Source organism: Nerophis ophidion, linkage group LG28 (genome assembly GCF_033978795.1).
Source record: "Nerophis ophidion isolate RoL-2023_Sa linkage group LG28, RoL_Noph_v1.0, whole genome shotgun sequence".
In the NCBI taxonomy this organism is placed as follows: Eukaryota; Metazoa; Chordata; class Actinopteri; order Syngnathiformes; family Syngnathidae; genus Nerophis; species Nerophis ophidion.
This window is the reverse complement of record NC_084638.1, coordinates 27,662,404-27,679,732: the sequence shown is the minus strand read 5'-3', so window position 1 is coordinate 27,679,732 and position 17,329 is coordinate 27,662,404. Positions and strand designations below refer to the sequence as shown.

The following is a 17,329-nucleotide window of genomic DNA, read 5'->3' as shown; positions in this document are numbered from 1 at the left end:
ATTGCTTGGTGGTAGTCCGCCATCGTTGTGTGAATATGGATCTATTGGATGTTCTTACTTCTCTGCGACGTGCTTTGAGTGTCTAGCAAACGGCTGTATAAGTTTAAGGATGTTTTCAGCAACAGGAACTGGGAGACGAGTCAGGATAAAGGGAAAGATGAATGCAGCAACATACGGAGACATCCTAGATGAAATCCTGCTCCAGAGCACACTTTCAGCAGGACAAAGACCCGAAGCACACAGCCAAGACATCAAAGGAATGGCTTCAAGACAACTCTTTATATGTCTTTGAGTGGCGAAGCCAGAGCCCAGACTTAAATCCGATTGAACATCCCTGGGAGGTGTGGAAATGGTCTGTTCACCGACGGTTCCCATTCAGCTTCTACACTAAGACGGCTACGGTTATTCAGGGTAAACGAAACCGCTTTATTATGAAACTGGCTGTGGCGCGTTCTTTGAGTCCATATGAGCTAAGAGCCGGAAATTCAAGAAATGGACGGCGCGCTTACCCGTTTTAAAAAATATCCAAGTAGGGATACCTTTAAAAGATTATTTAGTGTGGCCGAAACGGGAGAAACTGCCCAAAGATAGGTGTGCCCAGCTTGTGGCATTGTATTCAAAAAGACCTGAGTCGGTATTTGCTGCCAAAGGTGCATCAACAAAGTATTGCGCAAAGGCCGTGAACACTTTAGTGCAGGCGTAGGGAACCTATGGCTCTAGAGCCAGATGTGGCTCTTTTGATGACTGCATCTGGCTCTCAGATAAATCTGACCTGACATTGCTTAACACGATAAGTAATGAATAATTCCACTTGTAATCACAGTGTTAATAATAACGTTCAAAATACAAAACATTCTCATGCATTTTTAATCCATCCATCCGTTTTCTACCGCACCTGTTCAAGAAGTGGCGTTAATGGTTATTTATTTATTATTGGTTAGTGTGGGGATTGCCCTCCTGGGGGTTCTTCAGACCACCAAACACCGAAATGAGAGCCTGTTTTGGGGTTACAATATTGTTTTATTTCTCAATAAGTCTCTCAGTTGCTGTCCAGCAATTGTCTTTTTCTCTTTCGTTCTCGCTCGCGCTCTGGCTCCAGCCCCAACCCCGTCTCTCTTCCTGGCTGTTGCTTATAACAGAGCGACAGATGATTAGATAGCAAGGCCCAGGTGGGCCATCTACACACCTGTCGCTGATTTCAAGGCCGATCCTGGCAACACCACGCTTCGCTGCAGGCCCGCCGGCCACGCCCACTCCACATTTAGCTTCAAATAACAATGTTGTTACAAAAAACAAGAGACTTATTTTACTCTAGAAATGTTGGTCTTACTTAAAAATGCACGCGTTTAGTTGTGTTCAGTGTTAAAAAAATATTATATGGCTCTTAAGTAAATACATTCTAAAATATTCGGCTTCTTGGCTCTCTCAGCCAAAAAGGTTCCCGACCCTTGCTTTAGTGCATGTGATTTAAAAAAAAAAAAAATTTGCAAAACTAAAAAAGACAACTTTTGACATTGTCATTATGGGGTATTGTGTGTAGAATTTTAAGGACAAAAAAAAAATTGATTTTATTTTGGAAAAAGGCGGTAACATAAACAGTGGAACAAGTGAAGTGCAGTGAATACTTTCCGGATGCATTGCACGTGGATACAAATGCTTAAGGAGCCAGTCCTGTCTGTACAGCTTCTCTTTTCCTTTTTATTTCTCATGCTTGTTGTGTTTGTCACACCGCATACTGAATGAGGTCCGCCAATCATGTCCTTTTTTTTTGTTTGACCTGATGCTGTTTACTTGAATTTCATGTATAGAAATGACCTTGTTACTTATGAGGTACAACAAAGTAACAAATGAAAGTAACACAACTGCTACTGCATGTGCAAATGCTTTCCTTGAATAACTACAGAGGTAATATATTTTTGTATTTTTAAATATAAACAGGACTCCTATATGGAATTGCTAACCAAAACACACACAAAAAAAAATAATTTTGGAGGAGCCCTGCATAACGTGCACCATCCTCATAACCCAGTAGACAGCTTCAGGTTGTTGAAATTATATGAAAGACAAGGTTTTAGAGTGGATGAATGAAGGAGATAAGTTGATAGTGTGGTGAGATGTTCACAAAGAGCACAATGAGAAAACAGCTACCCTGCATGTTTTATGGAAGAAGAAAAAAAAAGGTCCATTTGTTCGTAATCTATCCATGTGTACATATGACATATATATATTATATAAAACCAAGCCTCCTCAAATACTTGTTTTAGTCATCCTCACATGACATTGTCCAATACGAAACTGCAAGTATCCATTGTACTGAATAAAAGCATTTCTCCTTATAAACGTGAGCTTTATTATTCCACTGCAAACATGTAAGGATTTGAAAATTGTACCAGTTGCATCAGCTTTTGTTTGAATTTTTTAAAAATACGAAAATGAAATAAACATTTTCTGTCCAAAATATTTCAGTAGAAATAGTATTTATCAAATTTAATTAAATCCAATCATGCGCAATTACAGGAGGAGTGGATTATATCCAGACAGGACTATAAGCCTCTACTTTTTTCCAATGCTTTGTAACCACTGGCTTATAAAACGGTGCGGCTAATTTATGGATTTTTCTTCACCAACAGCCATAATGTTTTGCATTCAATAGTTCTCATTAAACCCAAGCAAGGGACTGAAAAGGTGTGTTATTGTTTGTGCTATGACTCCATGTTTTGGACAAGTTCACTCACTGCAGGTGTTGTGGGTTGAAAATGTACTCGCTGTTTAAAACCGTCCGTAGCATTTCTGCTCGGAAGGATTCTTCAGCCACGTTTGTTAGTTTTACAATATAACTAAAACAATTATTACTTACTAAACTGTCCCATGTGTGATGACTGTAGGAGTGTCTTCATGCATATTTGTACGTGCTGTTGTAATGTAATGAAGCTAGCGTAGTTAGCCTTAGCTAATATGCTAACACGTTTACGAGTGTTGTGTTAGGATTGTAAACTTACAATGGCATTCTTTTTGTATTGTTTAAATAAAAAAAAAAGCCCTAGTAAATTCACCAAAATGCCACCGAGTCTGTTTAGCTGATTGGAGCAGCTTTGGATTGATTGAGTGGAACTTTTTTTTAGTAGATTGCACAGTTCAGTACATATTTTGTACAATTGACCACTAAATGGTAACACCCGAATAAGTTTTACAACTTGTTTAAGTCAGGGTCCACGTTAATCAATTCATGGTACTAGTTAGTGGGTCGATGACTATGACTTCGGTTTTGTTTGATCAGCCGTTTTACTGCCTTGTTGCAGACCCCATTTGGAAACCATATATGTAAATAAACATTTACAAAATATTTCTGTGTAAATAACTCATTTCACAATGTAAATATCTGCAGCTTATAGACTGTTGTGGCTAATATACAGTATGGGAAAAAAACATGTTTCTTGTAAAATTTTGTGGGTGTTGCTTGGCATTCTCTCGATGAGCTTCAAGCTGACTTGTGAAGTGCAATATATATATATTATATATATATATATATACACACACACACACACACACACACACGGGCTTCACGGTGGAAGAGGGGTTAGTGCGTCTGCCTCACAATACGAAGGTCCTGAGTAGTCCTGGGTTCAATCCCGGGCTCGGGATCTTTCTGTGTGGAGTTTGAATGTCCTCCCCTTTGACTGTGTGGGTTCCCTCCGGGTACTCCGGCTTCCTCCCACTTCCAAAGACATGCACCTGGGGATAGGTTGATTGGCAAACCTAAAAATGGTCCTTAGTGTGTGAATGTGAGTTGTCTGTCTATCTGTGTTGGCCCTGTGATGAGGTGGCGACTTGTCCAGAGTGTACTCCGCCTTCCGCCCGATTGTAGCTGGGATAGGCACCAGCTCCCCCTGCAACCCCAAAGGGAATAAGCGGTAGAAAATCGATGGATGGATATATACACACTAGAGATGCGCGGTTTGCGGTCTTATCCGGGGAGTCCGCGGACAAACCGCGGTTCGGGCGGGTGACATGACGAAAAAATAGATTTTAATTAGATTCGGGCGGGTGGCGGTCGAACCATTCGGAAATATTTGATATCCTTTACCATTCAAAGAGCCATTTAGGACCTGTGTCACAAAGCAAAGAAGACAATAGGAGACACAAACATTCTCTTGAATGACTGCCGGCAGTCACCCAGATAATAAGTATTAGGGCGTGCTCTGAAGCCATTGGCTTTGTCGCCTTCTACAGCATGTACGATCTGCTTGTCAGTCCAGCAACATGTTGTGTGTGGCTTCCACTGACACACGCACACCACTGCGAGGCATACTGGGTGACACAGAGTACACTAATGGCTGTGATATAAACAATTTTAACACTTTTAGTAATGTGCGCCACGCTGTGAAGCCACACCAAACAAGAATGACAAACACATTTCGGGAGACCATCCTCACAGTAACGCAACATAAACGCAACACAACAAATACCCAGAATCCTTTGCATCCATGACAAATCCTGACTATTTTATACACCCCGCTAGCAGCAAACCCGTCGGTAAGGTGGGCGGGGTTGGGGGCGCGGGGGTGTAAAATATATTCAGGAAGTGTCACGGATACAAAGGATTGTGGGTATTTGTTGTGTTGCGTTTACGTTGTGTTACTGTGAGGATGTTCTCCCGAAATGTGTTTGTCAATCTTGTATTGTGTGGCTTCACAGCGTGGCGCATATTAGTAAGTGTTAAAGTTGTTTATATCACAACATCAGTGTACTCTGTATCACCCAGTTTGCCTTTCAATCTTGTACGTGTGATTGCGGAAAGTGCACACAACATGTTGCCGGACCAACAATCGGTTCGCACATGTTGTTGAAGGTGTCAAAGGCAATGGCTTCACAGCACGTCCATATTCTTGTCATCAGGATGAACGCTATTGGATAGTCGCGAGAACGTTAGCGGCTCCGATTGTCTTCATTACTCTGTGAAACAGGTTTAAATAGCTCTATGAGTGGTAAAGGCGGCCGACCTCTGATGTATTTCAGCGGGCGGTTGGCGGGCGGGTACGGTCCTGATAAAATGTTGGTGCGGGTGGATGACTACTTTGGTGACGCGGTTGCGGATGATATACTTGCCTATCCGCGCATCTCTAGCGTACACATATTTAATGGCTCCAAGTTTTCCATCGACTTTTAAAAGCAGCTTAAGGTATTATAGGCATGTGCTTAGATCAGGGGTGTCAAACGCATTCACGCACAGTATAAAATGTTCGGTGGACAAAATGAGACACACAAGAAGTGGAAGATTTTACATGTAAACAAACTGTCCAAACGGTCCACACTATGGTGAGTTCAAGAACTGCCGAGATTAGTACGACAAAACGATATTCGCCAAATACTCTCTTCAGTGAAGCACTAATGGCTGTGATATAAACAATTTTAACACTTTTAGTAATGTGCGCCACGCTGTGAAGCCACACCAAACAAGAATGACAAACACATTTCGGGAGACCATCCTCACAGTAACACAACATAAACGCAACACAACAAATACCCAGAATCCTTTGCGTCCATGAAAAATCCTGACTATTTTATACACTCCGCTAGCAGCAAACCCGTCGGTTTGGGGGCGCGGGGGTGTAAAATATATTCAGGAAGTGTATGTATATATATATATATATATATATATATATATATATATATATATATATATATACATACATACACACACATATAACATTTTGACATACTACTGGCTTGCATGATTTAAATTAGCCAGAACAAAAACTAAATGTGGAAACTAATGCAATTTTATTCTCAGAATTTGATCCAGAAACATTTAAAATATTTTTCTTCTAAGTGCATCATTTATTTGCTCAAAACTTGACTACAGTTTCATCTGAGGTACAGCTAGTGTGTATTTTGTACAATCCGAGTCCCCTCACTCATCTTTGCACTGACATACTGTCTACTTTGACCTGATCACTGACCATCTCACAACCCCCGCGGCCTTTCAGGTAACCATCCACTTTCAGATAAAGTAGCATGTAAGGTCAAAAACAATTGGATGAGTTAGCTGTGTTGTAATGTGATTAATGTGATACATTTATTCTCGGCATATCCTTAGTGGGGACAGAGAATAATTCATCCTTGTCCATAAATGCTGTAAAATATTAAACAGGTAAAACAAAGTTAACATTCTGTCACATATTCAAACTAATGCAAAGACAAAAAAATCATTCTAAATAGTGTGACCAAAAGTTCCACCTCTCAGTGGAAACATGATTTTACAACCATGTAAAAAGAACTATCATGATACTTGATTTTTGCTTTAGTGCGTTTGATATTATGCAAAAAGTAAGCCGCTTTGGTGACTTATTATGAGACCTTAATTCTCTCTAACACTTATTCTCGAACTGTGGTGCATGCGCTCCATCTCGTAATACACCAAATAATTCTGTAAATATGCGCTGTATGTGGAGTATCATTGCTGATAGTGCTTGTGCATTGTGTACAGTGGCCAAAAATATTAAATATACTTAATGAATTAAACATCTGTGCCTAGTTTTAGTGAATACTTAGGCCTACTAGACTACTGCATTTTAACATTGTTTTTTGTCTGGGTACTTGGAAAAGTCGTAAAACCACTATTATAAATCACCCATAATGTCGACTGGGTTGATTATGTATAAACCCCAAAACTACTGAAGTTGGCACTTTGTGTAATTCATAAATACAAACAGAATACAATTATTTGAAAGTCCTTTTTTTTAAACTTATATTCAACTGCAAAGACAAGATATTTAATGTTCGAACTGAGAAACGTAATTGTTTTTTTGTATATAATCATTAACTTAGAATTTAATGGCAGCAACACATTGCAAAAAAGTTGGCACAGGGGCATTTTTACCACTGTTTTACATGGCCTTTCCTTTTAACAACACTCGGTAAATGTTTGGGAACTGAGGAGACCAATTTTTGAAGCTCGATGTACAATTTAAGTTGTTCAACAGTCCCGGGTCTCCAGTGTGGTATTTTAGGCTTCATATTGCGCCACACATTCTCAATGGGAGACAGGTCTGGACTACAGGCAGGCCAGTCTAGTACCTGCACTCTTTTACTATGAAGCCACGTTGTTGTAACATGTGGCTTGACATTGTCTTGCTGAAATAAACAGGGGCGTCCATGATAACGTTGCTTGATGGCAACATATGTTGCTCCAAAACCTGTATGTACCTTTCAGCATTAATGGTGCCTTCACAGATTTGTAAGTTACCTATGCCTTGGGCACTAATACACCCCTATACCATTAGAGATGCTGGCTTTCGAACTTTGCGCCTATAACAATCCGACTGGTTCTTTTCTTCTTTCTTCTGGAGGACACGACATGAACAGTTTCCAAAAAAAATAAATAAATGTGGACTTGTCAAACCACAGAACACTTTTCCACTTTGCATCAGTCCATCTTAGGTGAGCTTGAGCTCAGCAAAGCTGGCGGTATTTCTGGGTGTTGTTGATAAATGGCGTTGGCTTTACATAGTAGAGTTTTAACTTGCACTTACATATGTATCGACGAACTGTAGTTACTGATAGTGGTTTTCTGAAGTGTTCCTGAGCCAATGTGGTGATAACTTTTACACACTTATGTCGCTTTCTAATGCAGGACCGCCTGAGGGATCCAAAGTCACAGGCATTCAATGCTATATGCAGTGATTTCTCCAGATTTTCTGAACCTTTTGATAATTTTACAGACCTAAGACGGTAAAATCTGTAAATTCCTTGCAATAGCTCGTTGAGAAATGTTGTTGTCAAAACTGTTAAACAATTTTGTCACGCATTTGCCCACAATGTGGTTACTCTCGCCCCGTCCTTGTTTGTGAATGACTGAGCCTTTCATGGAAGCTGCTTTTATACCCAATCATGGCACCCACCTCTTCTCAATTAGCCTGTTCACCTGGGAGATGTTCCATAAAAGTGTTTGATGAGCATTCCTCGACTTTCTCAGTCTTTTTTTCTGCCACTTGTGCCAGCTTTTTTGAGACATGCTACAGGCATCGAAATCCAAATGAGCTAATATTTGCAAAAAATAACAAAGTTTTCCAGTTCGAATGTTAAAGGGGAACATTATCACAATTTCAAAAGGCTTAAAAACAATAAAAATCAGTTCCCAGTTGCTTGTTGTATTTTTTGAAGTTTTTTTTCAAAATTTAACGGTCCCGGAATATCCCTAAATAAAGCTTTAAAGTTCTTGATTTTCGCTATTTGCGATGCGACTATCCATTTCCCTGTGACGTCATACAGTGCTGCCAATACAAACAACATGGCGGTTACCACAGCAAGATATAGCGACATTAGCTCGGATTCAGACTCGGATTTCAGCGGCTTAAGCGATTCAACAGATTACGCATGTATTGAAACAGGTGGTCGGAGTATGGAGGCAGATAGCGAAAACGAAATTGAAGAAGAAATTGAAGCTATTGAGCGAATAGCTACTGACGCTATTCGGCCATTGCGTGGGTGTACCTAATGAAGTGGCCCATAGCATGGTTGCCTTATTAGCATCGCCGGTAAAATGTGCGGACCAAACGATCAGGACTTTCGCATCTTGTGACACTGGAGCAACTTAAATCCGTCGATTGGTAAGTGTTTGTTTCGCATTAAATGTGGGTATCTAGTTTAAAATGTACATACAGCTAGCATAAATAGCATGATAGCATCGATTAGCGTAGCATGTTAGCATCGCTTAGCTGGCAGTCATGCCGTGACCAAATATGTCTAATTAGCACATAAGTCAACAACATCAACAAAACTCACCTTTGTGATTTCGTTGACTTAATCGTTGCAAATGCATCTGCAGGTTATCCATACATCTCTGTGCCATTTCTGCCTTACCATCGCCGGTCAAATGTGAAGACACTCTGGTACATTCAATGGGGGTCTGGCGGCAGACACTTTCGCATCAAAAGGTGCAACTTGAATCCCTCCCTGTTAGTGTTGTTACACCCTCCGACAACACACCGACGAGGCATGATGTCTCCAAGGTTCCAAAAAATTGTAGAAAAAACGGAAAATAACAGAGCTGAGACCTGGTGTTTGTAATGTGAAAATGAATATGGCGGGTGTGTTACCTCAGTGACGTCACGTTCTGACGTCATCTCTAAAAGAGCGATAAACAGAAAGGCGTTTAATTTGCCAAAATTCACCCATTTAGAGTTCGGAAATCGGTGAAAAAAATACATGGTCTTTTTTCTGCAACATCAAGGTATATATTGACGCTTGCATAGGTTTGGTGATAATGTTCTGTTCAATCGAATATAGGTTGAAAAGGATTTGCAAATCATTGTATTCTGTTTTTATTTACCATTTACACAAGATGCCAACTTCACTGGTTTTGACGTTTGTAAGTTATTTCTATATTCTGCCGTCCTTGCCTGCTTAGAGTTCACAAAAAGCTTTGAAAATATACTTTTAAATAGCGCAATTGCAAAGCACCTCAACCTAATTTTTTGTCATCTCTGCATGCTTTTAGCTGTCTTTCTGTCTTCCGTCGGCGAGTTCACCGAGACGCCTCTCTTTCGGCTCGGTGCACGCAAGGTTTCGGATGACCTTTTAAATAATCAAACCGCACCAGGGACGCAAACATCCCCGAACCGAAGCAAACATGACGAGTGTGCAGAAATTGCACACTCGTCAGTTCCAGGATAAGTCACATCGTAGAGGATGCGGTGGAATTGTGGATGAACTTGTAGAAAATACTGCCAGAAGTGTATTTTGAAGCCAGTCTGCCCCCTGCTGCCATCTCCGAGGACAGATGAGCAAGGCACTGTGTCAGCTTCACCAGGCCTACCAGCATGGCTCCGCCGCCCAGCATCAGACTGGGCCAGAGCAGTGCGAACAGGGTCCTCTTTAGAGTGTACTTCTTGTTTAGGATGACCTCCCCCGGATGCTTTGTGGGGTCCGACAAGCATAAGAAGGTGCTTCCCAACCAGGAGTCCAAGTTGCTTTTTACCGTCAGGACTTCGCCTTCAAGTTCCATTTTGTCCATATGACATTTGGGCTCGTAGAAACACTGGAAAGAAAAATAGGTGCACATGCATCAGATGTAATGTTCTGGAGTGTAAGGCAGGGTTTTTCAACCACTATGCTGCGGCCCACTAGTGTTCCGTGGGAGATGATCTAATTTCACCTATTTGGGTTAAAACTATTTTTTGCAAACCAATAATTATAGTCTGCAAATGATGTGTTGTTGTTGAGTTTCTGTACTGCCTGGAAATCGGCAGACTTACCACGTTATACTCTTCCATATCAGCCGGTAGCTATTTGCTTTGTAGATGTCGGAAACAGCGGGAGGCAGGGTGCAGGTAAAAAGGTGTCTAATGCTTATACGAAAAATAAACAAAAAGGTGAGTGTCCCTAAGAAAAGGCATTGAAGCTTAGGGAAGGCTATGCAGAACAAAACTAAAACTGGACTGGCTTACAAAGTAAACAAAAACAGAATAAATATATAGTACTTTATTGATTCCTTCAGGAGAGTTCCTTCAGGAAAATTAAAATTCCAGCAGCAGTGTACAGAGTTGAAATCAATTTATAAAAAAAAAAAAAAAAAATGCTGGACAACAGCAAAGACTTACTGTGGATCAAAGACAATTTACATCGGAACATGACATGACAATCAATGTCCCCACAAAGAAGGATAAAAACAACTGAAATATTTTTGAATGCTAAAACAGAAGTAGATGCGGGAAATACCGCTCAAAGGAAGACATGAAACTGCTAGAAAAGACACCAAAATAGGAGTGCGAGACAAGAAGTAAAACACTACACACGAGAAAACAGCAATAAACTCCAAATAAGTCAGGGGGTGATGTGACAGGTGGTGACAATACACCTACTTTGAGAAAATCTATATTGATGCATGCTTGGTTATGCTTTAAAGTCATATCCAACAATTGAGACAGCGACTTTTTATTGTCAACTGAGTTTAGTTTTTTAATGATTTCTGCTGGTGGTGTTCTTCCGGATATTTTCAACGCAAAAAAATGTGCCTTGGCTGAAAAAAGTTGAAAAACACTGGTGTAAGGAACCATATGTGGATTTTTTATGGGCAGCCCTTGGTTTACGACGTTCCAAATTTTGGTTACAAAAGGTCTCCCATAAATTTAGTTTTGCTTCGTAAAAATGAGTTTCATCCTTTCTGGTAAGGACTTATCTTACGCTTATCTGAAGTCGGGTCGTGGGGGCAGCAGCCTAAGCAGGGAAGCCCAGACTTCCCTCTCCCCAGCCACTTTGACATGCTCCTGCCGAGGGACCCAGAGGCGTTCCCAGGCCAGCCGGGAGACATAGTCTTCCCAAGGTGTCCTAGGTCTTCCCCGTGGCCTCCTATGGGTTGGACGTGCCCGAAACACCTCCCTAGGGAGGCGTTCGGGTGGCATCCTGACCAGATGCCCGAACCACCTCATCTGGCTCCTCTTTACTTTGAGCGCCTCCCGGATGACAGAGCTTCTCACCCTATCTCTAAGGGAGAGCCCCACCACCCGTCGGAGGAAAATCATTTCGGCCGCTTGTACCCGTGATCTTGTCTTTTCGGTCATAACCCAAAGCTCATGACCATAGGTGAGGATGGGAACGTAGAGAGCTTCGCCTTCCGGCTCAGCTCCTTCTTCACCACAACGGATCGATACGTCTGCATTACTGAAGACGCCGCACCGATCCGCCTGTCGATCTCACAATCCACTCATCCCTCACTCATGAACAAGACTCCTAGGTACTCGAACTCCTCCACTTGGGGCAGGGTCTCCTTCCCAACCCGGAGATGGCACTCCACCCTTTTCCAGGCGAGCAGGACAATTGGATTTAAGAGGAGCAGTGTGTTTTCATTCTGGTCGTGGAACTGTGGACCAACTCTATACTCTCGGCCGGATCCTCGAGGGTGCGTGGGAGTTTTCCCAACCCAGTATTTTTCAAACACTGTTCCCCGTGAAATATTGTCTGGTGTGCCGTGGGAAATTTTGTAACTTCACCTAATTGGTCCCAAAAATATTTTTTTGCAAATCAATAATTATAATGTGCCATTGTCGAGTGTCTGTGCTGTATAAAGCTCGGCAGATTAACCATGTAATACCGTCCATATCAGTCGGGGGCAGCAGGTAGTTCATTGCTTTGTAGAAGTCAGAAATCGTCGAGGATGGTTCGTCATGATCCCAATATGCAGATCACAGTAGGAGACGGCGTGCAGGTAAAATGGTATGTAATGATTAAACCAAAAGGGAGAGGAAAAGGCACTAAAGCACAGGGATGACTATGCGAAACAAAAGTAAAACTGAACTTGCTACAAAGTAAACAAAAACAGAATGCTGGACGACAGCAAAAACTTACAGCGTGTGGTGCAGAGATGGCGTCCACAAAGTACACTTGTACATGACATGACCATCAACAATGTCCCCACAAAGAAGGATAGCGTACGCACAACTCAAATAGTCTTGATTGCGATCACAAAGCCGGTCTGGAACCCTCGCTCAAAGGAAGGCGTGAAGCTCCTACGGGAAAACACCAACAAAACCGGAAGGAACGGTCACCAAAGTAACACTAAAGCAGTACACACAGGAAAACAACCAACTCAAAATAAGGCACAGCAACCTGGTGTAGTTTAATTTTTTAACCTTTTCTGCTGATGGTGTGCCTCTGTATTTTCTTTATTAAAAGAAATGTGCCTTGGCTCAAAAAAGGTTGAAAAACACTCTCTCAACCAGTCCACATGTGCTTTGTGGACTTATGAGACTGTAGCCTGGTCCTCATTGCCATCAGTATGATGGACTCGTTTCCAGTAGGGGTTGGACTCCACCAGGGTTGTCACCAATTCTGTTTATAACTTTTAATAAACAGAATTTCTAGGCGCAATCAGGGCCTTGAGATGATCCGGTTTGGTGGCTGCAGGATTAGGTCTCCGCTTTTTGCAGATGATGCGGTCCTGGTGACATCCCCTGGCCAGGATCTTCAGCTCTCACTGGATCGGTTCGCTGACGAGTGTGAAGCGACTGGGATGGGAATCAGCTTCTCCAAGTCAGAGTCCATGGTTCTCGCCCAGAAAAGGGTGGAGTGCCATCTCCGGTTTGGGGTAGAGCTCTTGCCCCAAGTGGAGGAGTTCAAGTACCTCGGGGTCTTGTTCATAAGTGAGGGGAGAGTGGATTATGAGATCGACAGGTGGATGTACAGACCTTGTATCTATTCATCGTGGTGAAGAAGGAGCTCAGCCGGAAGGCAAAGCTCTCAATTTACCAGTCGAGCTACGTTCTCATCCTCACCTATGGTCATGAGCTTTGGGTTATGACCGAAAGGACACGATTACGGGTACAAGCGCCCGGAATGTGTTTCCTCCGTCCCTTAGAAATAGGGTGAGAAGCTCTGTCATTTGGATGGAGCTCAAAGCAAAGCTGCTGCTCCTCCACATCGAAAGGAACTAGATGTGGTGGTTCAAGGAGGTTTTTAGGGCACGTCTGACCGGACCTAGGAGGTGTTGGGGGGGACTATGTCTCTCAGCTGGCCTGGGAACGCCTCGGATTCCCCCAGGAGGAGCTGGACGAAGTGGCTGGGCATTGTAACAAACTGTATTATTCCGTCACTACAGGACACTAAGGTAAGATAATGTTGCTTATGTTATAGTCTGGTAGTGATCATTGTTGATCTGGACCCCAGGATACAGACACGGCAGGCGAAGTGAATATACAATGTATTTATTTGCAAAAATAGCAGGAATGTGCACAGGAAGCATAGGGAAAGCTATGCAGCATGGAAGCAAAAGCACAGTAAATAATTCATCCCAGTCCAGAGGACAAGGCTGCCATATAAAGCATCCTGATTGGCAACCAGGGAACAGTTGAGGAAGCCAACGCTCAGACAAGAGAAGTGGCGGAGTCAAACAGGAAGTGGAAAAAAAAAACAAGAAAGCTAGACAGTAAGTAACTTAGGCAATATAATGTCCAAACTGCAGAGGTGGGTAGTAACGCACTACATTTACTTTGTTTCATCTATTTGAGTAACTTTTGGGATGAATTGTACTTCTACGAGTAGTTTTAATGCAACATACTTTTACTTGAGTATATTTATAGAAAACAAACACTTTTTTTACTCCGCTCCATTTAGCTCGCTACTCGCTACTGATTTTTATCGATCTGTTAATGCACGCTTTGTTTTGGTTTGTCAGACAGGCCTTCAAAGTAGGATCCATCACATGCCTGCGTTTCACCAATCAAATGCAGTCACTGGTGAAGTTGGACTCCGTTTCACCAATCAAACAGAGCCAGGCGGTCACATGATTAACTGCACTTTTTTTTTTAAATCAACATAAATTTCAACATTTACAAACAGTTGAAAAGTAAGTACAAAACAGTATAAAAATCGTACAAAACAGCGCCAGGAGGTTGTAAATTCAAAGTAACTAAAAGAATGCAAAAAAAAATACATGTATAAAATAAATAAAGTGCAAAGCCATAGGCTCACTCAATCTCAGTAAATAACTAAATTTGGAACACAGCATCATCATTTTCACAGCTTTTTGGTTGTTAGAGGTAGAGTGATTTAATGTAGAGTTCTAAATCGTTTTTAAAGGCACAAAAACAGGTCAGGTTTGAGAAACTTACATTTATGAAGATAAAACTTAGCCAATAGTATAATGAGGTTGCAAAGGTAAAATTATTTGTAAAAAAAATTCTCAATACAGTGTAAAACCAAATATGTATTATTTAAAGCAGGGGTGCCCATTACGTCGATCGCGATCGACTGGTCGATCTCGGAGGGTGTGTCAGTCGATCTCCAGCAAGGCTTTTAAAAAAAATAGACCTAAAAATTAGTGATCATCAATCTTCACCAAGACGTCACTTAAATGACATTCACGGTACCGGAGGGTCTTGTGAGATGACGCTGGCTGCTGCAAGATCATTATTATTAAAATATGACCGAGAGGAAGGCGAGAAACACTTTTTTATTTCAACAGACTCTCGCGCCGTACCTTCCGTCAAAACTCTAAAGGCCGACTGCACGTTTCCTATCTTCACAATAAAAGCCCTGCTTCATGCTGCCTGCGCTAACTAAATACAGAGTCTCGGAAAGCTGGCGTGCACAAGCGATCCCTCAGAAAGCTGGCGTGCACATCACTTGTGCACGCCAGCTTTCCGAGACTCTTATTTTGTTAGCGCAGGCAGCATGAAGCAGGGCTTTTATTGTGAAAATAGGAAATGTGCAGTCGGCCTTTAGAGTTTTGACGGAAGGGACGGCACGAAAGTTTGTTGAAATAAAAAGTGTTTCTCGCCTTCCTCTCTGTCATTTTTTCATAATTATGAACTGGCAGCAGCCAGCGTCATCTCACAAGACCCTCGGGTGCCGTGAATGTCAATCAAGCAAGCTACGGAATTTGCCGCCAATGTTTTTCTTGTAAAGTGTATGGAAGCTGGATGAATTAGATGCCAAAAACCAACCACTTTCATGTGGTATTGTACAGAAAGGACAACTTTTTTTCTCCTCCATTTGAAAATGTGGGCGTTATCATCATTACTGTCTGATTCCAATCAATGCAAGTCATCAGAATCAGGTAATACACCAACTTATATTCTTGTCTTCGTGAAAGAAAGACATCTATATGTGTTACACATGCTTGTATTATCATTAAACACATTTAACTTGTTTACAAAAATGTCTCTTTCATAAATAAATAAATATAAATGATATATATAAATGAGGTAGGTCAATTGAAAAATAGCTCGCCTGCAGAAAAAGTGTGGGCACCCCTGATTTAATATATATTATTGTTTTAGTTGCTTAAGAGATCAGAATCAAACATACTTTAGATATTCCTGGCTCTGAATTTGCTCATTGCTATTTTTATGTTTTTGTGCATTACTTGTTGCCGTCATCATTAAACGAACAGGTACTCATCAGTTACTCAGTACTTGAGTAGTTTTTTCACAACATACTTTTTACTTTTACTCAAGTAAATATTTGAGTTACTACTCCTTACTTTTACTTGAGTAATAAATCTTTAAAGGGGAACATTATCACCAGACCCATTTAAGCGTCAATATATACCTTGATGGTGCAGAAAGAAGACCATATATATTTTTAACCGATTTCCAAACTCTAAATGGGTGAATTTTGGCGAATTAAACGCCTTTTTGTTTGTCAGAATGTGACGTCGCAGAAGGTAATACAGCCACCATTTTCATTTTCAACCCATTGTAAACATTGGGTCTCAGCTCTGTTATTTTCCGTTTTTTGGAATATTTTTTGGAACCTTGGAGACATCATGCCTCGTCGGTGTGTTGTCGGAGGGTGTAACAACACTAACAGGGAGGGATTCAAGTTGCACCACTGGCAAGAAATCTGCCGCCAGACCCCCATTGAATGTACCAAAGTGTCTTCACATTTGACCGGCGATGCAAAGACAGACATGGCACAGAGATGTATGGATAACCTGCAGATGCATTTGCAACCATTAAGTCCACAAAATCACAAAGGTGAGTTTTGTTGATGTTGACTTATGTGCTAATCAGACATATTTGGTCGCGGCGTGACTGCCAGTTAATCGATGCAAACATGCTATGCTAATTGACGCTACCATGCTATTTACCGGCGGTGCTAAAGCAGACATGGCACAGAGATGTATGGATAACCTGCAGAAGCATTTGCAACAATAAAGTCAACGAAATCACAAAGGTGAGTTTTGTTGATGTTGACTTATGTGCTAATCAGACATATTTGGTCGCGGTGTGACTGCCGGTTAATCGATGCTAACATGCTACGCTAATTGACGCTAACATGCTATTTACCGGCGGTGCTAAAGCACACATGGCACAGAGATGTATGGATAACCTGCAGATGCATTTGTAACGATAAAGTCACAGTGATCACAAAGGTGAGTTTTGTTGATGTTGACTGCCAGCTAATCGATGCTAACATGCTATTTACCGGCGGTGCTAAAGCAGACATGGCACAGAGATGTATGGATAACCTCCAGATGCATTTGCAACTATATTACGTTTCCTTCCACCCACATTTAATGCGAAAAAACACTTACCAATCAACAGATTTAAGTTGCTCCAGTGTCAAAAGATGCGAAAGTCCTGATCGTTTGGTCCGCACATTTAACCGGCGATGCTAACGCAGCTATTCGGCCATGCTATGGCTATGAAAAGCGTCAATAGCTATTCGCTCAATAGCTTCAGTTTCTTCTTCAATACTTTCATACTCCAACCATCCGTTTCAATACATGCGTAATCTGTTGAATCGCTTATGCCGCTGAAATCCGAGTCTGAATCCGAGCTAATGTCGCTATATCTTGCTGTGCTATTCGCCATTGTTTGTTTACATT

General features: G+C 41.5%; 2 protein-coding genes across 5 annotated transcripts in view; one reads left to right on the top strand and one right to left on the bottom strand.

Moving 5' to 3' along the window:
- LOC133545263 (BMP/retinoic acid-inducible neural-specific protein 3-like) overlaps window positions 1-17,329 on the top strand; it is a 1,164,151-nt gene that overhangs the window by 551,339 nt on the left and 595,483 nt on the right. The gene's annotated exons all lie outside the window — the stretch shown is intronic.
- LOC133545234 (calcium-activated potassium channel subunit beta-3-like) overlaps window positions 8,830-17,329 on the bottom strand; it is a 29,307-nt gene continuing 20,807 nt past the window's right edge. Inside the window, exon 4 of the mRNA XM_061890625.1 lies at window positions 8,830-10,039. Within this exon, the coding sequence (XP_061746609.1) occupies window positions 9,677-10,039 (363 nt within the window). The 3' untranslated portion in view covers window positions 8,830-9,676. The remainder of the gene's footprint in view (window positions 10,040-17,329) is intronic.